Source organism: Heterodontus francisci, chromosome 30 (genome assembly GCF_036365525.1).
Source record: "Heterodontus francisci isolate sHetFra1 chromosome 30, sHetFra1.hap1, whole genome shotgun sequence".
Taxonomy (NCBI): Eukaryota; Metazoa; Chordata; class Chondrichthyes; order Heterodontiformes; family Heterodontidae; genus Heterodontus; species Heterodontus francisci.
The window spans coordinates 62,837,941-62,860,956 of record NC_090400.1 but is presented as its reverse complement, the minus strand read 5'-3'; the positions used below and the strand labels follow the sequence as shown (position 1 = coordinate 62,860,956).

Genomic DNA, 23,016 nt, shown 5'->3' with positions numbered 1-23,016 from the left:
GTGTGAAGTCTTTAAGCGCATTAAGGTGGATAAATCCCCAGGGCCTGACCAGGTGTATCCTAGGATGCTATGGGAAGCAAGGGAGGAGATTGCTGGGGCTCTGGCAGAGATTTTTGTATCATCGTTAGCCACGGGTGAGGTACCGGAAGACTGGAGGATAGCTAATGTTGTGCCTTTATTTTAAAAGGGCAGCAGGGATAAGCCATGGAACTACAGGCCGGTGAGCCTTACATCAGTGGTGGGAAAGTTATTGGAAGGGATTCTGAGAGACAGGATTTATACACATTTGGAAAGGCAAGGTCTGATTAGGGATAGTCAGCATGGCTTTGTGCGTGGGAAATCATGTCTCACGAATTTGATTGAGTTTTTCGAGGAGGTGACCAAGAGGATTGACGAGGGCAGGGCGATGGACGTTGTCTACATGGACTTTAGCAAGGTCTTTGACAAGGTCCTGCATGGTAGGCTGGTCCAGAAGGTTTGAATACATGGGATCCAGGGTGAGCTAGCAAATTGGATACAAAATTGGCCTGGTGATAGGAGGCAGAGGATGGTAGTGGAGGGTTGATTTTCAGATTGGAGGCCGGTGACCAGTGGTGTGCCACAGGGATTGGTGCTGGGACCCTTGCTGTTGTTTGTCATATATATTAATGACTTAGATGTGAATATAGGGGGCATGATTAGTAAGTTTGCAGATGACACCAAAATTGGTTGTATAGTGGACAGTGAAGAAGGTTGTCTAAGGTTACAACAGGATATAGATCAACTGGGAAAGTGGGCAATGGATTGGCAAATGGAATTTAATGCAGACAAGTGTGAAGTGATGCATTTTGGGAAGTTAAACCAGGGCAGGACATATGCAGTGAATGGCAGGGCCCTGGGGAGTGTTGTTGAGCAGAGACACCTTGGGGTGCAAGTACATAGTTCCCTGAAAGTGGCAATACAGGTAGACAGGGTGGTGAAGAAGGTGTATGGCATGCTTGCCTTCATCGGCCAAGGTATTGAGTACAAGAGTTGGGACATCATGTTACAGTTGTACATAACGTTGGTTAGGCCGCATTTGGAGTACTGTGTGCAGTTCTGGTCGCCGCACTACAGGACAGATGTGATTCAGCTAGAGAGGATGCAGAAAACATTCACAAGGATGTTGCTTGGTTTGGAGGGCTTGAGTTATAAAGAGAGATTGGATAGGCTGGGTCTGTTTTCCCTGGAGCAAAGGAGGCTGAGAGGGGACATGATAAAGGTATATAAAATTATGAGAGGCATAGATAGGGTAGATAGCCAGAGTCTGTTTCCCATGGTAGGGGTGACTAAAACTAGAGGGCATAGATTTAAGGTGAGAGGGAGGTGGTTTAAAGGGGATCAAAGGGGTAAATTTTTCACACAAAGAATAGTGGGTATCTGGAATGAGCTGCCTGAGGAGGTGGTGGAGGCAGAAACAGTAGCGACATTTAAGAGGCATCTGGACAGGTACTTGAATGAGCGAGGCATAGACGGATATGGAATTAATGCAGGCAGGTGGGATTAGTATAGATAGGCATTATGGTCGGCATGGACGCGGTGGGCCGAAGGGCCTGTTTCTATGCTGTACGACTCTGAATCTAACGAATGCATCCACTGTCTCTGCAGCTACTTCTTTTTAATACCCTAGGATGCAGGCCACCATCCAGGGGACTTGTCAGCTTTTACTCCCATTAGTTTTCCTAGTACCTTTTCTCTAGTGATTGTAATTGTTCTCCCTCCTTTTTGCCTCTTGATTATCTGCTATTCTTGGGATTTATTTGTGTCTTTTACTGTGAAGACAGATACAAAATACTTGTTCAAAGTCTCTGCCATTTCCTTGTTTCCCATTATTAATTCCCCAGTCTCATCCTCTAAGGGATCAACATTTACTTTAGCTACTCTCTTGCTTTTTATATACTTGTAGAAGCTTTTACTGTCTTTTTATATTTCTTGCTAGTTTACTGTCGTACTCTAATTTCTTCCTCATTATCTTTTTAGTCATCCTTTGCTGGTTTCTAAAATGTTCCCAACCTTCTGGCCTACCACTAATCTTTGCAGCATTGTACGCCTTCAATTTGATCCCGTCCTTAACTTCCTTAATTAGCCTGGATACTGCATCCTTCTCCTCCTAGAGCTTTCTTTCCCAATAAAATATATCTTTGTTGAGAATTATGAAATATCTCCTTAAAAGACTGCCAATGCTTCTCTGTCTTTTAACTTATTTTCACAGTCCACGTTAGACAACTCTCTTGTGTTAGGGGGAAAGTGCGCATGTTCTCTGTGAGGGAGCGAGTCCAGCCTGATGATGATAAGAGATTTTTATTCAAGAAACTGATGGACAGACAGACATGTCACATTGTTGAAATGTTCAAAGACTGACCCATCTCTTCAGGTGCAGTAATGTTTTGGTTACTATAGTGACAGGTGATCACAGCTCTCAAAAATTCTTGGCTGTTGTATTTACTTCCTTGCGACAGTGACTCCTCACATAGTGAACGGCTGGATGGGTTACCTGCAGCGAGGGAACAAAGATATCACGGGTTAGATACAGAGTAAAGCTCCCTCTACACTATGCCATCAGACACTCCCAGGGCAGGTACAGCATGGGGTTAGATACAGAGTAAAACTCCCTCTACACTGTCGCCATCAAACACTCCCAGGACAGGTACAGCACGGGGTTAGATACAGAGTAAAACTCCCTCTACACTGTCCCCATCAAACACTCCCAGGACAGGTACAGTACGGGGGTTAGATACAGAGTAAAGCTCCCTCTACACTGTCCCCCATCAAACACTCCCAGGACAGGTACAGTACGGGGGTTAGATACAGAGTAAAGCTCCCTCTACACTGTCCCCATCAAACGCTCCCAGGACAGGTACAGTACGGGGTTAGATACAGAGTAAAGCTCCCTCTACACTGTCTTCATCAAACACTCCCAGGACAGGTACAGCACTGGGATTGGCTGCCCACTGATTTGGGAGCCTGAGTGCATCAACGAGGTGCAGCTGAGAGTGCTGGTGGCAGTTGGAGGTTGCAGAGGTGGAGAGAGGAGCTACACTGAGCAAGGGAGAGCTTCTACAAACAAGCAGAGGAAAACTCCAACAACAATCACCTTTAAAAGAGAAGAAAGTGACATTCTTTTTTTTGTTGGAAACAAGGCTTTGTCTGGAGGTGGGTGCTGAACACCAGTAATTTACTTTGGACTGTTGGGGGAGGAACAAGTGGCTGGAACAACAAGGGGTGGGGCTGCCAATTCAACAGGAATCTGTGCTGCTGCAAAAGCACACAGGAAAGCTCCCTCCCCACCCCAATTGCCAAGCCTGGGTCAGCTGAAGCTGCCCAGCTAAACAGACGGAAGGGGATAGATAGTGCCTGAGCAGCTTCAGCTGACCCAGGTGAAGACGACTCCCCCAACCAGAAGACTGGCAGACCAACTTCAAAGACTGTTTTAAGTGTACTGTGAGCACCACCTCCAGAAAGCAAGTCATCCCTTCCAGCCTGCCCTTGCCTCTCCTCTATTACCTCAGCCTCTCCACTAATCTGTTGTTTGTTTGTTTGTCTTTACTACACATTCAATATTTTCAGTTAAATCGCTGATATTTGGTGTGCGAGTCCACAATTTGGGGTGGGTTTAGCTCTTGGACCCATGGCAAGCCCTTCATCACCGGTGGCGGGGCCCTCTACTACCTACGCAGCTGCAGCTTCTGTGGCTGCCCACGTGGCCCCGTCACCCTTTAAATTATTGACATGCAGCCATGGGGTGAAGAGCTATCCTCACCCCAACATGTCTATTGAGGCCTGCGTTAAGGCAATGGCCGTGGTTGTCGGCCCCTCGGCCATTGTTGCGGCCTCAAAGATGTATGGGAAGGCTGTGTTCTTTTTGAAGACCGAGCGGGCGGTGTCCCTGGCCCTGAGTAAAGGGCTCACTGTGGGGGGGACCTTCCTGCCAGTGGACCCTCTGGGGGCCACTGCGCATCGGATAATGTTGTCCAACGTCCCACCCTTCATTCCCAGTGAGCTCCTCCTCCCCCACCTGCACCATCTGGGGGAGGTGAGGTCGGGGATCACCCCAGTCCGGCTTGGTCTTCGGGAGCACAGCCTCCAACATGTCTACTCCTTCCGCCGCCAGTTATTTATGCAGCTGGCGCGGGAGGAGGACACGGAGGGCCAATTTAATGTGGAGTTCCAGGGGACGGCCTACCGCGTCTTTTGGACCTCGGACGGGGCGCGGTGCCACGTCTGCAAGGGGGTGGGGCATGTTCGTAAGAACTGCCCCAACCTCCCGGCCGCCAGCTCCACCTCGGCGGCCCAGAGTGGTTCCACAGCACCTCCTCCCACTCCCCCCGCACATCCAACAGACACCGCTCAGTCGGTTCCGGAGGCTGTGGTTTTCACAGCCTCTGGCGGGGAGGGGAGCGTCCGTCCGAGCGGAAGGAAGACGCGGGGAAAAAAGAAACATCGTGAGGCGCGTCCCCTGGACACTTTGACTCAACCCGAGCCTGAGCTCAGCCCAAAGCCCATTCCCATGGAATCCACCTGTCCCAGGGCTGGGCTCAGGCCCAGGGTGACTAAAAAAGGAAAAAAGGGTGCGGAGGTGGAGGCCTCTGATGACATGGAGGTCTCTGAGTCTCCGCGCCCAAGTGCGAAAAAGAGGAGAAGGCACCCCTCCACAGAAATAACAAAGGGCCCTGAGGTGCAGGGCCCATCTGTTGGAGGGGAGCTGCCTCCTGTTTCTGGTCCAAAGGTGCCCCCTACCGCCACCACCAAGGCTGCAAAGTCCGGGCAGGTGCTCCCTATTCCTCAGGATGGAGGGGAGGGGATGGCCCCGGTACGTGAGGCCCCTCCTGAAGGAGTAAGTGGGGCCCTGCTTGTGGTGGGGGAGCCTGGGGAAACCGCCCATTCCGCCACTGCTACTGGGTCGGGTGTCCTGAATGAAGGGGAGGGCGAGGCCCCAGAGGGTCGGGCCTCCCAGCCGGAGTCCACCACCAACCAGGAGACACCCGACCCAGTTATAACTGAGAATGCTGCCCCATCTGCTGGGCCTGTGGGTACTGGCGGAGCGGGAGATGGCCTCCTCTCGCCGCCTCCAGTCTCGGCTCCGGCTGGTTTCCCGGAGTCCGGAACTTCTGTCTCCCCTGGACCAGTCATTGGCCTGGGGATGGAGGTGGAGGGGGGTCCTGAACCGCTGGTGCCTACAGGCTCCAGTTTCACAATAGAACCCAGAGAGGACTCCTCCGCCATCGATCCTGGGGGTGGGATCGTGACGGAGGCGGGACCAGCTGGCGCGGCCGAGACGTCCGCCCCACAGTGTGTGGTGGATGTGTCGGCCGCTGGCGGTGACGACCCGGAGGAGGATGGGGATTCAGTGCGGGGCACGGAGGATGATCTTGATTCCATCGCCAGTGAGGTGGTGGAGTCCCTCGTGCCTCCCACCGAATCTCCTCTCATCCCCACGGCGGAACTCCGGGATTTCCTCGCGGCTTGCAGAGGTTGCCGCAATAAAGTTCAGCTGGCCCTCGACCGTTGGTCGAATCTGGCGCTGATCATCCAGTCCGTCCGTGCCGCCCTTAAGATAGCGGGCAAGCGCGCGGACGTGAAACTGGTTGAGAGGCGCCATTTTAATGTGTTCCTCAATGGGTTGCTGGGGGAGTGGAGGGCCAGGTGCACTTCCACTCCCTCCTCACAATGAGGTGTTGGTGACGGGTTTTAATTACCTTTGACATGAAGATAACCATAGCCAGCCTCAACATCAACGGCAGCAGAGGGGCTCACCGCAGATTTCACAATCTCTCAGTCCTTAGGGAAGGGAGATACGCGGTGAGCTTTCTGCAGGAAACCCACACCGTTCCGGGAGACGAAGCCACCTGGCTCCTGGAGTGGCAGGGTGGGGTCTACATGAGTCACCTCACCCCTATTTCTAGTGGGGTGGCTATCTTGTTGGCCCCGACTTTTCAGCCGGAGATCTTGGGGGTCAAGGAGCTAGTGCCGGGCCGCTTGCTCCACCTCGCCGTTCGCCTGGGTAGCGTGCCGCTCCACTTTGTGAACGTGTACGCGCCCAGGCCCGGCGCTTTGCAAGCGCGCTTCTTTGAAGAAGTGTCCGCTCTCTTGAGCTCCATCGATAGCGGCGAGTGCATCATCCTCGGGGGGGATTTTAACTGCACCCTCGAGGTGGGGGATCGCTCCGGTCCCCAGCGCGGCCAAGCGTCGGTGGAGAAGTTGAGGGGACTGATCAGCTCCCTTAACTTGGTGGACGTCTGGCGGAATCTCCATCCCGACTCCAGCGCCTTCACGTGGAGGTCTGGAGGAGGGGGGTCGCGAATCGACCGCCTCTACATTTCGCAGGCGTACGTGTCCCGCGTTTCGGCGGCCTCCATGCGGCTGGTGCCGTGCTCGGACCACCGCCTGGTGTGGGCGGAGTTCACTCCGCTCCGCACGCGGGCGGGGTCCACGTACTGGCACTTTAACAACCGGCTGCTGGAGGACGTGCGATTTCGGGACTCGTTCTGTCGATTCTGGGCCGACTGGAGAAGGAAGCAGGGGGGCTTCCCCTCCTTGAGGCTATGGTGGGATGTGGGCAAGACTCACATCCGCGTCTTCTGTCAGGAGTACGCGAAGGGGTCGACCAAGAGGCGGGAAGCCGAGGTCGGGCGCCTTGAGAGGGAGGTGCTCGACTTGGAATCCCGCCTCGGTCATGCCGTCGCGGACCCGGCCCTGTGGCAGGCGTACAAAGAGAAGAAGGGCGCGCTGAGGAACCTGCAGCTCATAGGGTCCCGAGGCGCGTACGTGAGGTCGCGGATCCAGATCCTGGAAGATTTGGACCGCGCCTCACCCTTCTTCTACTCGCTGGAAAAATGGCGGGGGGTCCATAAGCAGCTTGTCGAGCTGCTGGCCGACGACGGATCCTCCATCACGGATCCGGAGGGAATGGGCCTCCTGGTCCGGACGTATTACAGTGCGTTGTTCTCTCCGGATCCGTCCAGCGAGGATGCGCGCAGAGTTTTGTGGGAGGACCTGCCGCAGGTCAGCCCGGAGGGCGCCGAAGGATTGGAGGCTCCGCTCACGTTGGCGGAGCTGACTGGCGCCCTCCACCAGCTCTCGAGGGGCAAATCCCCAGGGCTGGATGGGTTGACCGTGGAGTTCCTCAGGGCGTTCTGGGACGTCCTGGGGGACGATTACGCGCGGGTCCTGGGGGAAAGCCTGGCGACCGGGGAGATGCCCCTCTCGTGGCGCAGGGCGGTCATCGTCCTGCTGCCGAAGAGGGGCGATCTCCGCCTGCTTAAAAACTGGCGTCCGGTCTCCCTCCTCAGCACGGATTATAAGATCTTTGCCCGGGCTATGTCTACCCGCCTGGGCTCCGTGCTGGCCCACATGATCCACCCCGACCAGTCCTACACGGTCCCGGGCCGGTCCATCCAGGACAACATCCACCTGGTCCGGGACCTGATCCATCTTTCCCAGAGGACTGGTCAGTCGGTCGCCTTTCTCTCCCTCGATCAGGAGAAGGCGTTCGACAGGGTGGATCACGATTACCTTTTCGGGACTCTGCGCGCTTTCGGACTCGGGCCACATTTCGTGGCCCGGGTCCGACTTTTATACGCCGCCGCAGAGTGTCTAATCAAGGTTAACGGGTCCTTGACGGCGCCCCTTCGATTTGGGAGAGGAGTGCGTCAGGGGTGCCCCATGTCCGGCCAATTGTATACCATCTGCGTGGAGCCCTTCCTGTGCCTGCTTCGCAGGAGGTTGACGGGATTGGCTCTGCGCGAGCCGGCCATGCGGGTCGTCCTCTCGGCTTACGCCGACGACGTGCTCCTCGCAATCACAGATCCCGTTGACTTGCGGAGGATGCGCGACTGCCAGCAGACCTTTTCTGCCGCGTCCTCCGCGAGGATCAATTGGGAGAAATGTTCCGGACTCCTGGTTGGTCAGTGGCGGGTGGACTCCCTGCCGGAGGAGATGACACCTTTTGCGTGGAGCACCACGCACCTCCTCTATCTGGGAGTCCACCTTAGCCCCGCTGAGGAAGCCTGGCCGGCAAACTGGCAGGAGTTGGAGGCGAAAGTCACCGCTCGGCTGGGGCGCTGGACAGGACTGCTCCGAGTGCTTTCCTACAGGGGCCGAGCGTTGGTCATAAACCAACTGGTGGCCTCCATGCTGTGGTACCGGTTGGTCACTTTGGCCCCGCCCCCTGTATTTGCCACCAAGATCCAGAAGAAACTCGTCGATTTCTTCTGGGGCAAGAGGAAACACTGGGTCTCTGCCGCGGTCCTGAGTCTCCCGATCGAGGAGGGCGGTCAGTCGCTGGTGTGCGTCCGCACCCAGGCTGCGACTCTCCGCCTTCGGACCCTGCAGAGATACCTGTACGTCGAGCGTCCTCCCAGATGGTGTGCGCTGGCGACGTATTTTTTCCGCCAGTGTCACTGCCTTCAAGACGACACGCAGCTCCCGGTGGAGTCCGTTAGCCGCGCCTCTCTGAGGGAGTTGCCTGTCTTTTACCGGGATCTTTTCCGAGTCTGGAACATGGTCGCCTCCAGTCAGGGCGCTCCCCCGCCGGCGGAGGAGAGCGCCTCGGCTGTCCGGGCGGCCGACTCCGGGGACGGTCCGGCGGGCGGAGGAGTAGCCGAAACCCCCGGGGCGTCCCTCACTGCGGGTGGCGAGGGGGCTCGGGAGTGCGGAGCGATCCCGGCCGAGTTGACCCCCGCTCGGCCGGAACTGCTCATCGGACCCAGGCCCCGAAACCCTCCTCGGGAGCCGGTCCCGCACAACCCGAGCCGCCTCTCGGAAATGCCCTCCGTGCCATTCCAATCGGCGCGGAGGGGTTTCCTGTACGGGCTGCTCCTGCACACTCTCCACTTCCTCGCCCTCGTCAGCCGGCCGGACACGCCCTGGTGGTCCGCGTTGCCATCTGGCGGCGAGGGGAAACCCCGATGGAGGTCTCTCTACGCGGGAGTCTTCCCCCTTTACATCGGGGACCTGGGGTGGAGGGTGCTGCACAGAGCAGTTCCGTGCAATAGGCTTTTAAGTCGGTTCACGGACTCCCAGGCCACCTGTACTTTCTGCGGCCTGGACGAGTCCGTGTTCCACGTTTATACGGAGTGTGCGAGGTTGCAGCCCCTATTTGAGTATCTGAAGGGGCTGCTCCTCAAATTCTGGCTGCACTTCAGTCCCACGCTCCTGATCTTTGGGCACCCGGTGCGGAGGGGCTCGGGCCGGGAGGAGGATCTCCTCGTCGGTCTGCTCCTGGGCCTGGCCAAGGTGGCAATTCACAGGTCCAGGTTGCGGGCCGTCGGGGGGTCCGTCCTCCCCGATTGCCTGCCCCTCTTCCGCGGTTACGTTCGCGCCCGGGTGTCCCTGGAAAAGGAGCATGCGGTGTCCGCCGGTACGCTTGAGGCCTTCCGCGACCGGTGGGCACCGCAGGGACTGGAGTGCATCGTCGACGCCGAGAATGGCATTTTAATTTGAGTTTTTTTGTTTATTTATCTGTTTTAATAAAGTTATTTTAAAACTGTAAATATGTACATAAAGGGGGCCTGAGGGATAAAGGCCCCCTCGATGTGAAAAATATAAAAGGGGCCTGGGGTATAAAGGCCACCTTAAAGAAAAGAAAAGGATGGGGGTTGGATACAGAGTAAAGCTCCCTCTAAAAAAAAAAAACAGGGTTGTCTGCTGCCTAATTGGGACCACTGACTACTGGGTGCACAATGAGTCTCAGCTGCCTGCAGATTGCGGACTGGGAGCTGGAGGCTGGGAGCTGGTGGCTGTGTGACTGCTGCAAGAGGAAGACTGAGACTTCAAGGAGGGTTTTTCCATCTATCCCTGTCTACAAAAGAGGAGGCCAAAAGAACTGACAGCTCTTGTGAGTTTGGCTTTTTGAAGCCCTGTCATTGATTGTTATCGGAGGGGGGAAATAAGAGACCTGAAGACCTTGGGTAGGGCTGTTTTGTTTGAACAGGGAGCTCCTGTGTTTGACAGCATTGAATAGGAGTGCCCTCTCCACCCCAACGACCTGGCCTGGGATAGCTGGAGCTGCCCAGGTGAAGAGACTTTCTCTTTTCTGATTTGTCTTAATACCGGAAGCAAAATGTGTCTGGGCAGCTCACAGCTGTCCCAGGTGAAGACATCATCCCCACTCCCCCCCATCACCAACTGGATGAACAGCGAAGGGACTGCCTGGAATAAGATCTGCAAAGAGCCTTCCTCTCCTTCAGCCTCTCTCTCCTCTGTGATAACCGCCCCCCCCCAGCAAAGTATTTGTGGGACTATTTGTTATTATTATTAATTTTTTTCCTCCTTTATCTCAAACTCTATTTTATTCAACAGTGGGTGTGACTCTACCCCATGGCTTCACAATACTCTCCGGTGGCAGGGCCTTCCTTTGCTGCTACAGATGCTGCAGCATTTCCTGTATCCCCGTCACCATTTAAACTCTTGACGTCAAGGCAAGGGGTGAAGAGTTACACCCACCCAACCATGACTATTCAGGCATGCGTTAAGGCAATGGCCAAAGTTGTCGGCCCCTCGGCCATTGTCGCAGCTCAAAGATGTCTGGGAAGGCTGTGTTCTTCCTGAAGACCGAGCGGGCGGTATCCCTGGCCCTGAGCAGGGGGCTCACCATCGACGGGACTTTCCTGCCAGTGGACCCTCTGGAGGCCACTGCACGACGTGTAACTCTATCCAGCGTCCCTTCCTTTATTCCCGATGAGCTCCTCCTCCCCAGCTGCACCATCTGGGGGAGGCGAGGTCAGGGATCACCCCAGTGCCGCTCACTCTTCGGGAGAACAGCCTCCGACATGTCTACTCCTTCCGCCACCAGCTATTCATGCAGCTGGAGGAGGTCACGGAAGGCCATTTTGCTGTTGAGTTCCAGGGGACGGTCTACCGTGTCTTCTGGACCTCGGACGGGCGCAGTGCCGTGCCTGCAAGGGTGTGGGGCAATTTTGAAAGAACTGCTCCAACCTCCCAGCTGCCAACTCCACCTCGGCAGCCCAGGGTGACGCTACTGCACCTCCTCCCGCTCCCCCTACACCTCCAACAGACACCGGTCAGGCAGTTCCAGAGGCCGTGGTTTTCACGGCCTCCGGCAGGGAGGGGTGTGCCCGTCCGAGTGGAAGGAAGACTCCTGTACATGTGGCCACTCCTGAGAGAGCGCGTGGAGCCTTGTGGTGGGGGAGCATGGAGACGCTCCTGGAGAAGTCTTCCCATCTGCCACTGGGTTGGGTGCCCTGAGTGGAGAGGAGGGCGAGGCCCTGAAGGGTCAGCCCTCCCAGCAAAAATCCACTCCTGACCAGGACATACCTGACCCAGCTATAGTTGAAAATGCTGCGCTGGTGGGCGCTGGTGAGGAGAGACATGGCCTCCTCTCTCTGCCTCCGGTCCCGGCTTCAGCCGGATTTCTGGAGTCAGGAATTACCTTCTCCCATGGGCCGCTCATTGGCCTGGGGATGGAGGTGGAGGGGGATCCTGAACCGCTGGTGCCCATAGGCTCCAGTTCCACAGAAGAACCCAGAAAGGACTCCTCCGCCATGGGGGTGGGATTGTGACGGAGGCGGGACCAGCTGACGCAGCCAGGACATGCATCCCACAGTGGGTAGTGGGTGTGTCAGCTGCTGGCGGTGAACCGGTGGAGGATGGGGACTCTGTGGGGCACGGAGGACAACCTTGAATCCACCACTAGTGAGGCGGTGGACTCACTTGTGCCTCCCACCGAGTCTCCTCTCATCCCCACGGTGGAACTCCGGGACTTCCTCGCGGCTTGCAGGGGTTGCCGCAATAAAGTTCAGCTTGCCCTCAGCCGATGGACAAATCTGGCGCTGATCCTTTAGCCGGTCTGTGCCGCCCTCAAGAAAGCGGGGAAGGGCGCGGGTGTAAAACTGGTTGAGAGGCGCCGTTTTAATGTGTTCCTCAATGGGTTGCTGGGGGAGTGGAAGGCGAGGTACGCTTCCGCTCCCTCCTCACAGTGAGGTGTTGGTGACGGGTTTTAAGTACCTTTGACATGAAGGTAACCATAGCCAGCCTCAACATCAACGGCAGCAGAGGGGCTCACCGCAGATTTCACAATCTCAGTCCTTTGGGAAGGGAAATACGCGGTGAGCTTTCTGCAAGAAACCCACACCGTTCCAGGAGACGAAGCCACCTGGCTCCTGGAGTGGCAGGGTAGAGTCTACATGAGTCACCTTACCCTGATTATGAGTGGGATGGCTATCTTGTTGGCCCCGACTTTTCAGCCTGAGATCTTGGGGGTCAAGGTGCTAGTGCTGGGCCGCTTGCTCCACCTCGCTGTTCGCCTGGGTAGCGTGCCGCTCCGCTTTGTGAATGTGTAAGCGCCCAGGCCCAGCGCGTTGCAAGCGCGCTTCTTTGAAGAAGTGTCTGCTCTCTTGAGCTCTATCGATAGCGGCGAGTGCGTCATCCTCGGGGGGGATTTTAACTGTACCCTGCAGGTGGGGGATTGCTCCGGTCCCCAGCGCGGCCAAGCATCGGTGGAGAAGTTGAGGAAACTGATCAGCTCCCTCAACTTGGTGGATGATTGGCAGAATCTCCATCCCGACTCCAGCGCCTTCACATGGAGGTCTGGAGGAGGAGGGTCCCGAATCGACCACCTCTACATTTTGCAGGCGTACGTCTCCCGCATCTTGGCAGCCTCCATGCGGCTGGTGCCGTGCCCGGACCACCACCTGGTGTGGGCACAGTTCGCTCTGCCCAGCACGCGGGCGAGGTCCGCATACTGGCACTTTACTGCGTCCCGAGGTGCATACGTGAGGTCGCGGATCCAGAACCTGGAAGATTTGGACCGTGCCCCACCCTTCTACTCGCTGGAAAAATGGCGGGGAGTCTGTAAGCAGCTCATTGAGCTGCTGGCCGACAACGGATCCTCCATCACGGATCCGGAGAGAATGGGCCTCCTGGTCCGTACTTATTACAGTGCGTTGTTCTCTCTGGATCCGTCCAGCGAGGACGCGTGCAGAGTTTTCTGGGAGGACCTGCTGAAGGTCAGCCCAGAGCGCGCCGAAGGATTGGAAGCTCCGCTTATATTGGCGGAGCTGACTGGCACCCTCCACCAGCTCTCGAGGGGCAAATCCCTGGGGCTGACCGTGGGGTTCCTCTGGGCGTTCTGGGACATCGTGGGGGACGATTACGCATGGGTCCTGGGGGAAAACCTCGCGACTGGGGAGGTTCCCATCTCGTGGCACAGGGCGATCATCATCCTGCTGCCGAAGAGGGGCGATCTCCGCTTGCTTAAAAACTGGCATCCAGTCTCCCTCCTCAACATGGATTGTAAGATTTTTGCCCGGGCTATGTCTACCCGCCTGGGCTCCGTGCTGGCCCACATGATCCACCCCGACCAGTCCTACATGGTCCCGGGCCAGTCCATCCAGGACAACATCCACCTGGTCCGGGACCTGATCCATCTTTCCCAGTGGACTGGTCAGTCAGTCGTCTTTCTCTCCCTCGATCAGGAGAAGGCATTCGACAGGGTCCGACTTTTATACGCCACCACAGAGTGTCTGGTCAAAGTTGGGGGGCCTTGACGCCGCCCCTTCGCTTTCGGAGAGGTGTGCGTCAGGGATCCCCCATGTTCAGCCAATTGTATACCATCTGCGTGGAGCCGTTCCTGTGCCTGCTTCGCAGGAGGTTGACGGGATTGGCTCTGCGCGGACCGCCTTGTGGGTCGTCTTCTCAGCTTACGCCGAAGACGTGCTCCTCGCGGTCACAGATCCCGTTGACTTGCAGAGGATGTGCAACTGCCAAGCGACTTTTCTGCCGCATCCTCCGCGAGGATCAATTGGGAGAAATGTTCCGGTCTCCTGGTGTGTCAGTGGCGGGTGGAGTCCCTGCCGGAGGAGTTGACACCTTTTGCGTGGAGCACCACCTCTATCTGGGAGTCCACCTCAGCCCCGCTGAGAAAGACTGGCTGACCTGTGAGGGTAGGCGGTGGCGTAGTGGTATTATCACTGGACTAGTAACCCAGAGACCCAGGGTATTGCTCTGGGGACATGGGTTCAAATCCCACCACAGCAGAAGGTGGAATTTGAATTTAATTACTAAATCTGGAATTAAAAGCTAGTCTTATGATGGCCATGAAACCATTGTCGATTGTTGTAAAAACCCATCTGGTTCACTAATGTCCTTTAGGGAAGGAAATCTGCTGTCCTTACCTGGTCTGGCCTACATGTGACTCCAGACCCTCAGCAATGTGGTTAACTCTTACATGCCCTCTGAAATGGCCTAGCAAGCCACTCAGTTGTATCTAACCGCTACAAAGTCTATAAAAAGGAATGAAACCGGACGGACCACCCGGCATCGACCTAGGCAACGGAAACGACAACAGCAAACCCAGCCCTGTCGACCCTGCAAAGTCCTCCTTACTAACATCTGGGGGCTTGTGCCTAAATTGGGAGAGCTGTCCCACAGACTAGTCAAGCAACAGCCTGACATAGTCATACTCACGGAATCATACCTTACAGACAATGTCCCAGACTCTGCCATCACCATCCCTGGGTATGTCCTGTCCCACCGGCAGGACAGACCCACCAGAGGTGGTGGCACAGTGGTATACAGTAGGGAGGGAGCTTCCCTGGGAGTTCTCAACATCGACTCCGGACCCCATGAAGTCTCATGGCATCAGGTCAAACATGGGCAAGGTAACCTCCTACTGAATACCACCGACCGCCCTCCCTCTGGGTGGGGGACTTCAATATCCATCACTAAGAGTGGCTTGGTAGCACCACTACTGATCGACGTGGCTGAGTCCTTCAGGACATATCTGCTAGACTGGGTATGCGGCAGGTGGTGAGGGAACCAACAAGAGGGGAAAACCTACCTGACCTCGTCCTCGCCAATCTGCCTGCCGCAGATGCATCTGTCCATGACAGTATTGGTAGGAGTGACCACCGCACAGTCCTTGTGGAGATGAAATCCTGCTTTCACATTGAGGATACCCTCCATCGTGTTGTGTGGCACTATCACTGTGCTAAATGGGATAGATTTCGAACAGATCTGGCAATGCAAAACTGGGCATCCATGAGGCGCTGTGGGCCATCAGCAGCAGCAGAATTGTATTCAACCACAATCTGTAACCTCCTGGCCCGGCATATCCCCCACTCTACCATTACCATCAAGCCAGGAGACCAACCCTGGTTCAATGAAGAGTGCAGGAGGGCATGCCAGGAGCAGCACCAGGCATACTTCAAAATGAGGTGACAACCTGGTGAAGCTACAACCCAGGACTATCTGCGTGCCAGACTGCGTAAGCAGCATGCGATAGACAGAGCTAAGCAATCCCATAACCAACAGATCAGATCTAAGCTCTGCAGTCCTGCCACATCCAGCCGTGAATGGTGGTGGACAATTAAACAACTAACTGGAGGAGGTGGCTCCACAAATATCCCCATCCTCAATGATGGGGGAGCCCAGCACATCAGTGCGAAAGATAAGGCTGAAGCATTTGTAATAATCTTCAGCCAGAAGTGCCGAGTTGATGATCCATCTTGGCCTCTTACTGAAGTCCCCGGCATCACAGATGCCAGACTTCAGCCAATTCGATTCACTCCGTGTGATATCAAGAAACAACTGAAGGCACTGGATACTGCAAAGGCTATGGGCCCTGACAATATTCCGGCAATAGTACTGAAGACCTGTGCTCCAGAACCTGCCACGCCCCTAGCCAAACTGTTCCAGTACAGCTACAACACTGGCATCTACCCGGCAATGTGGAAAATTGCCCAGGTATGTCCTGTACACAAAAAATAGGACAAGTCCAACCCGGCCAATTACCACCCCATCAGCCTACTCTCAATCATCAGTAAAGTGATGGAAGGTGTCATCAACAGTGCCATCAAGCGGCACTTGCTTAGCAATAACCTGTTCAGTGACGCTCAGTTTGGGTTTCGCCAGGGCCACTCATTTCCTGACCTCATTATAGCCTTGGTTCAAACATGGACAAGCAAGCCCTGGCGGTCTGTGTTGCCATCTGGCGGCGAGAGGAAACACCGATGGTAGTCTCTCTACGCGTGAGTCCTTCCCCCTTTACATCGGGGACTTGGGGTGGAGGGTGTTGCACAGGGCAGTCCCGTGCAATAGACTTTTAAGCAGGTTCATGGACTCCCAGGCCGCCTGTAATTTAAGCGGCCTGGACGAGTCCATGTTCCATGTGTATATGGAGTGTGTGAGGTTGCAGCCCCTGTTTGCATTTTTAAATGGGTTGCTCAAGTTTTGGTTGCACTTCAGCCCCACACTCCTGATCTTTGGACACCCAGTGTGGAGGGCTGTGGGCCGGGAGGAGGATCTCCTCGTTGGTCTGCTCCCGGGCCTGGCCAAGGTGGCAATTCACAGGTGGCTTCGGACCATCGGGGGGTCCGTCCTCCCCGATTGCCTGCCCCTCTTCCCTGGTTACATTCATGCCCGGGTGTCCCTGGAGAAGGAGCATGCAGTGTCCGCCGGTATGCTTAAGGCTTCCATGACTGGTGGACACCGCCTGCATAATTGATGCCAAGAATGTCATTTTAATTTGAGTTTTGTTTTATTTATCTGTTTTAATAAAGTTATTTTGTAAAATGTATGTAAGTGGGGGGGGGGGCCTGAGAAAAAAAAGTGTGTGTTGTGAGGCTGCGTGCCATTCATGGTGAGCCCATGGTGTCACTGGAAAGTGTGAGTGTGTGAGCCCCTCGTGGTGAGCCCATATTGCTGCATTTGATAAGATTGCACCAATAAATTCTCCAAAACTGACCTGGTGACTGATCTACTTCGCAGTATCGTGACCTCTGACCTGAGGTCAGGGGTTACAGGCAGTGGAGGGGCAGAAGGCACCACACTGCTATAGGATCCGGGTCGCAGGTTGTATGGTGGGAGCTTCGTCTTGTCCTCAAGCTGCTGGTGTTGATCCATGAAGTGAGCATTCTGAGCACGGCTTCTGAACGAGATGGGGGGAGAGAGAGAAAGAGAGAATCAGTAACTGGGACCAGTGAGAGCTGCCCCTCCAGTATTGGCTCAGTACGGGGCAGATCATTCTCGCCTACCGCTCACTGGAAGGTCCAGGAGCAAAGGAACAGGAAGAGGCCACTCAGCCCTTCGAGCGTGTTAAATAGAATTATATAGCATAAACAGCACAGAAACGGGCCATTAGGCCCAACCACTCTGTGCTGGTGTTTAAGCCACACACGAGTCTCCTCCCATTCTCTCTGCCTTTCAGAATATCTTTATTCCCTTTCCCTCTAATTTCCTTTTGAAAAAATCTAAGATAGCTGCTGATCTGTACCTCAGTATAATTTTCTTGTCTTTGTTCCAGATCCCTCGATCCCCTTACTCAACAAAAATCTATCAATCTCAGTTTTGAAATTTCCTATTTCCCTCCCTCCCCCCCAGCTTTTTTGGGGAAAGAGTTCCAGATTTCCACTCCCCTTTCTGTGAACAAGTGAGGTTCTGCATAGAGAGTATGAGTAGCTAGGGGCTAAATTAAAAAGCAGAACATCAAAGGTAATAATCGCTGGATTATTGGAGTAGGATAAATAAGATTAGAGAGGTCTTCACCTGGACCATGCTGGGACCAGTGTACTGGTGAATCGTATAACAAGAGCGGTAGAGTGGGCTTTAAACTAAATAGTGGGGAAGAGGGATCAAGTGAGGGAAGGTGTAATCATTTAGAGAGAGGAGAAGGCAGGCGAGCAAGGTAGCAATAAGGGAATTGATAATCTGAGTGTGACAAGGGAAGATGGAAGGGCAGCAAAACTGGTAACAGGAAGTAGAAAAGTAGTAAGTGAAATCAGATGACAGACGAAGCAAAGGCAAACATCAAATAGGATCAGATTGCAGAATAATGTTAAAAAGACCAAGTTAAGGGCACTCAATCTGAATGCACATAGCATTCCCAATAAGGTAGATGACTTGAAGGCACAAATAGAGGTAAATGGGTATGATTTAATTGCCATTACAGAGACATGGTTACACAGAGTGACCATGACTGGGAACTGAATATTCAAGGATATTCATCATTTAGGAAGGACAGGCAAAAAGGAAAAGGAGGTGGAATAGCGCTCTTAATAAGGGACAAGATCAGTACATTAGTGTGAGAGAATCTTAGATCGAAGATTCAAGATGTAGAATCAATTTGGGTGGAGCTACGAAGTAGCAACGGGCAGCAGACATTGGTAGGAGATGTTTCTAGGCCACCAAACAGTAGTGGTAATGTTGGGCACGGTATAAATCAGGAAATTAGAGGTGCATGTAACATGGGTAATACAGTAATAATGGACAACTTCAATTTACATATAGACTGGGTAAATCTAATCAGCACTAATGCTGTGGAGGACAAATTCCTGGAGTGTGTACGAGATGGGTTTCTGGAGCAGTACATTGAAGAACCAACTAGGGGTCGGGCTATTTTAGATTTAATATGTAATGAGAAAGGCCTAATTAATAACCTTGCTGTAAAGGAGCCTTTGGGAAATAGTGACCATAATATGATAGAATTTTACTACGGTCTTAAACCTGATAAAAGGAAACTATAAAGGTATGAGCGGCAAGTTGGCGATGGTGGATTGGGAAAATACACTAAAAGATTTGACAGTAGACAGGCAATGGCCAGTATTTAAAGAAGTATTACATGGTCTACAACAAATATACATTCCTCTAAGACACAAAAAACCCAACAGGAAAGATGAATCAACCGTGGCTAACAAAAGAAGTTAAAGATTGCTTTCAATCAAAGGAAGTGGTTTGCAAGGTTGCCAGAAAAAGCTGTAAACCCGAGGATTGGAAGCAATTTAGAATCCAGCAAAGGATGACCGAGAAACTGATAAAGAAAAGGAAAAGAGAATATGAATGCGAGCTGCGAGAAACATAAAGGCGAACAATAAAAGCTGCTTTAGATATGTGAAAAGGAAATGATTAGCAAGGACAAATGTGGGTCCATTACGGGCAGAGACAGGAGGATTTATAATGGAGAATAGGGAAATGGCAGAGAAACGAAACAATTACTTTGTGTCTGTCTTCACGGAGGAAGATACAGAAAATCTCCCAGAAATACTAGAGAACCAAGGGACTGTGAAAATGAGGAACTGAAAGAAATTAGTGTTAATGAAGAGGTAGTACTCAAAATTAACTGGATTGAAGGTTGATAAATCTCCTGAACCAGATGAGCTACATCCCAGAGTGCTGAAGGAGGAGGCAATAGAAATAGTGGATGCATTGGTGGTTATCTTTCCAAATTCTATAGATTCTGGAAGGGTTCCTGCAGACTGGAAAGTAGCAAATGTCACCCCTCTATTTAAGAAAGGAGGGAGAGAGAAAATGGGGAACTACAGACCTATTAGTTTGACGTCAGTAGTAGGGAAAATGTTAGAATCTATTATAAAGGATGTGATAACTAGACACCTAGAACATTTTTCTTTTGTTATTCACTCAGGGGATGAGGGCATCGCTGGCCAGGCCAGCATTTATTGCCCATCTCTAATTGCTTTTGAGAAGGTGGTGGTGAGCTGCCTTCTTAAACCGCTGCAGTCCTTGGGATGTAGGAACATCAACAGTTATATGAACAGTAATAATATGATTGGGCAGAGTCAACATGGATTTATGAAAGGGAAATCATGTTTGACAAACCTGTTGGAGTTTTTTGAGGATGTTGTTTTGTAGCATAGTTAAAGGAGAGTCAGTGGATGTGGTGTATTTGGATTGTCAGAAGGCTTTTGATAAGGTCCCAGACAGGAGGTTAGTAAACAAAATTAGAGCAGATGGGATTGGGGATGATATACTGGTATGGATTAGAATTGGTTAACAGACAGGGCGGCACAGTGGGGCAGTGGTTAGCACCGCAGCCTCACAGCTGCAGCGACCCGGGTTCAATTCTGGGTACTGCCTGTGTGGAGTTTGCAAGTTCTCCCTGTGTCTGCGTGGGTTTCCTCCGGGTGCTCCGGTTTCCTCCCACATGCCAAAAACTTGCAGGTTGATAGGTAAATTGGCCAATATAAATTGCCCCTAGGTGGTAGGGGAATATAGGGACAGGTGGGAATATGGAATTAGTGTAGGATTAGTATAAATGGGTGGTTGATGGTCGGCACAGACTCGGTGGGCCGAAGGGCCTGTTTCAGTGCTGTGTAACTAAAACTAAAACAGAAAACAGAGAGTAGGAATAAATGGGCCATTCTCAGGATGGCCAGCTGTTACTAGTGGGGTACCACAAGGATCAGTGCTGGGCCACAGCTGTTTACAATCTATATAAATGATTTGGATATGGGGGCCAAATGTAATATTTCCAAATTTGCTGCTGACACAAAACTAGGAGGGAATGTAAGTTGTCAGGAGGATGCAAGGAGGCTTCAAGGGGACTTGGACAGACTAAGTGAATGGGCAAGAATATGGCAGATAGAATCTCGTGAATAAGTGTGAGATTATCCACTTTGATTAAAAAAGACAGAGTATTTTTTAAATGGTGAGAGGTTTGGAAGTGTTGATGTCCAAAGGGACCTGGATGTCCTTGTTCATGAGTCACTAAAAGCTAGTATACAGGTGCAACAAGCAATTAGGAAAGCAAATGGTATGTTGACAAGGGGATTTGAGTGCAGAAGTAAAGATGTCTTGCTGCAATTGTATAGAGCCTTGATGAGACCGCACCTGGAGTATTGTGCACCGTTTTGGTCTCCTTATATAAGGAAGGATATACTTGTCATAGAGGGAGTGCAACAAATGTTCACCAGACTAATCCCTGGGATGGCGGGATTGTTCTATGAGGAGAGATTGAGGAAACTGGGCCTGGATTCTCGAGAGTTTGGAAGAATGAGAGGTGATCACATTGAAACTTACAAAATTCTTACAGGGTGTGACAGGGTAGATGTGGATGGGATGTTTCCTCTGGCTGGTGAGTCTAGAACAAGGTGACACAGTCTCAGAATAAGGGGCAGACCATTTAAGACTGAGATGAGGAGGAATTTCTTTACTCAGAGGGTGGTGAATCTGTGGAATTCTCTAACCCAGAGGCTGTGGAAGCTCAATCACTGAGCATGTTCAAGACAGAAATCTATAAATTTCTGAATACTAACGACATCAAGGGATATGAGGATAGTGCGGGGAAGAGATGTTGAGGTAGACAATCAGCTATGCTCTAGTTGAATCGTGGAGCCGGCTCGATGGGCTGAATGGCCTACTCCTGCTCCTTTGTTCCTATGTTTCTAAGTGCTTCCTGACATCACCCCTGAACGGCCTGGCTCTAATTTTAAGGGTCTGCCCTGTTGTTCTGGACTCCCCACCCCTCCCCCCCCCCCACCCCACCAGAAGAACTAGTTTCTCTCTATCTACCGTATCAATACTTTAATCATCTTAAACACCTTGATTAGATCACCCCTTCATCTATTATACTCGAGGGAGTGCATGCCGAGTCTGTGCAACCTGTCCTCATAATTTAACCCTTTCAGCCCATGTCCCTGCTCCCATTAACCATTCAGTAACTCCAGCTGCTCAGTCTGTGCATGATGAAGATGGGATCCAGAGTGTCAGTGATGCCTCCCCCAGTGAAATATCCTGCTGCACTTACTGTCTAGGTTCCCACATGAAGGGCAAATGGAGCCTGAACCCAAAGTAAATGTCAGTCCCCTTAGGAGAGTAGGGGGAGGATTGGAGGGTAAACATGGCTGTCTGTTTTTATGGACAGTATACTCGGGAACTCTGGTGCCATGACATGTGGCTTTAATGCTCCTCCCTTGTATTCCTTCATCCTAAATTCTCTCTCACTTGTTCCTGTGATGCAGGGTCTGATCCAGGTCCTGCTGTAAGCCACATCTGTTGGAGTCTGGAAACACCTCACTGATCTGTAAGAGAGGGAACAGGTGAATTACTGGGTGCAAAAGCTTGCCCAATTCGCTGAACCCTTCCATCACCTTCCTGGGATGTGTATGGCACTAATACTGTAGGAGGGCTGTGGTACTGAGCCCCACAGACAGAGCAGGAAGGGCCCAGAGTCCATCCCCAGCCTGTGCTGAGTGATCTGATCCCAGTAGGGGCTGCGTGCTCCTGGCTTTGTGAAAAACAGCTGTGGGTTGCTACCCCTCAGTTACTGTCCAGGGAGTGAGACCAGCACTGATTGTCAGGCCTAAATGGGCAGTTGGCTGAAGTACCAGAGATTGGCTTTTACACAGAGAGGAGGTGGTGAACAACATGAAACATATAAACCGCAACAGAGACTTACAGTGTGGGCAGGGTCCCAGTGACTGGGACCTTATTGGGGGAGGAGTCCAGACCACACAGAGACCCCCCCCCCAGTGGGGGAGGGATCCTAGCAACCATTCTGCAGGTGGTATGGTAGCATAGTGATTATGGTACTGCACCAGTAATCCAGAGGCCTGGACTAATGCTGTGGAGAGTTCAGATGGCACCATAACAGCTGTGGAATTTAAATTCAGTTCATTAAATAAATTAGGAACTAAAAAGCTAGTCTCAGTAACTGACCATGAAACTACCAGATTGTTGTCAAAACCCATCTGGTTCACTAATGTCCTTGAGGGAAGGAAATCTGCTGTCCTTACCTGGTCTGGCCGACATGTGACTCCAGACCCACAGCAATGTGGTTGCTTCTTAACTACCCTCTGAAATGGCCAAGCGAGACACTTGTATTCAGGAAGGCAGCTCATCAACACCTTCTAAAGGGTAGTTAGGGATGGGTAACAAATGCTGACCTTGCCATCAAAGCCCACATCTTGTGAATGAATTAAAAAAGAATGGCTAAACCAACGTTTTAATTGTCTTAACAATCCAACAAACAGCCTAACTTTCTCCAGACTGAAATTCTCAGTCCCTGGAATTATCAGCTTTCCCTTGAAGGTGAGTTATATCTGGTACTCCGTCACTGGCTCCTTTTAGTGATCTGCCTGTGATAGATGCCCAGCTTAAGCCGTGTCTCTCTCTCTAGTCATTGAATCACAGAATCTTACAGCACTGAAGGAGGCCATTCAGCCCATTGTTCCTGTGCCAGCTCTTTGACAGTTATCCAATTAGTCCCACTCTCCTGTTCTTACCCCATTGCCCTGTAAATTTCTCCTA

The 23,016-nt window shown here is 52.6% G+C and overlaps 1 protein-coding gene across 1 annotated transcript in view; it reads right to left on the bottom strand.

Annotated features, from left to right (window-relative positions):
- Positions 1–2,312: 2,312 nt before the first annotated feature.
- The window catches only part of LOC137346534 (kinesin-like protein KIF12), a 174,570-nt gene continuing 153,866 nt past the window's right edge, over positions 2,313–23,016 (bottom strand). Inside the window, exons 16-18 of the mRNA XM_068010008.1 lie at positions 21,712–21,788; positions 16,721–16,903; positions 2,313–2,512 (exon numbers count right to left, since the gene is read on the bottom strand). Of these exons, the coding sequence (XP_067866109.1) occupies positions 2,509–2,512; positions 16,721–16,903; positions 21,712–21,788 (264 nt within the window). The 3' untranslated portion in view covers positions 2,313–2,508. The remainder of the gene's footprint in view (positions 2,513–16,720; positions 16,904–21,711; positions 21,789–23,016) is intronic.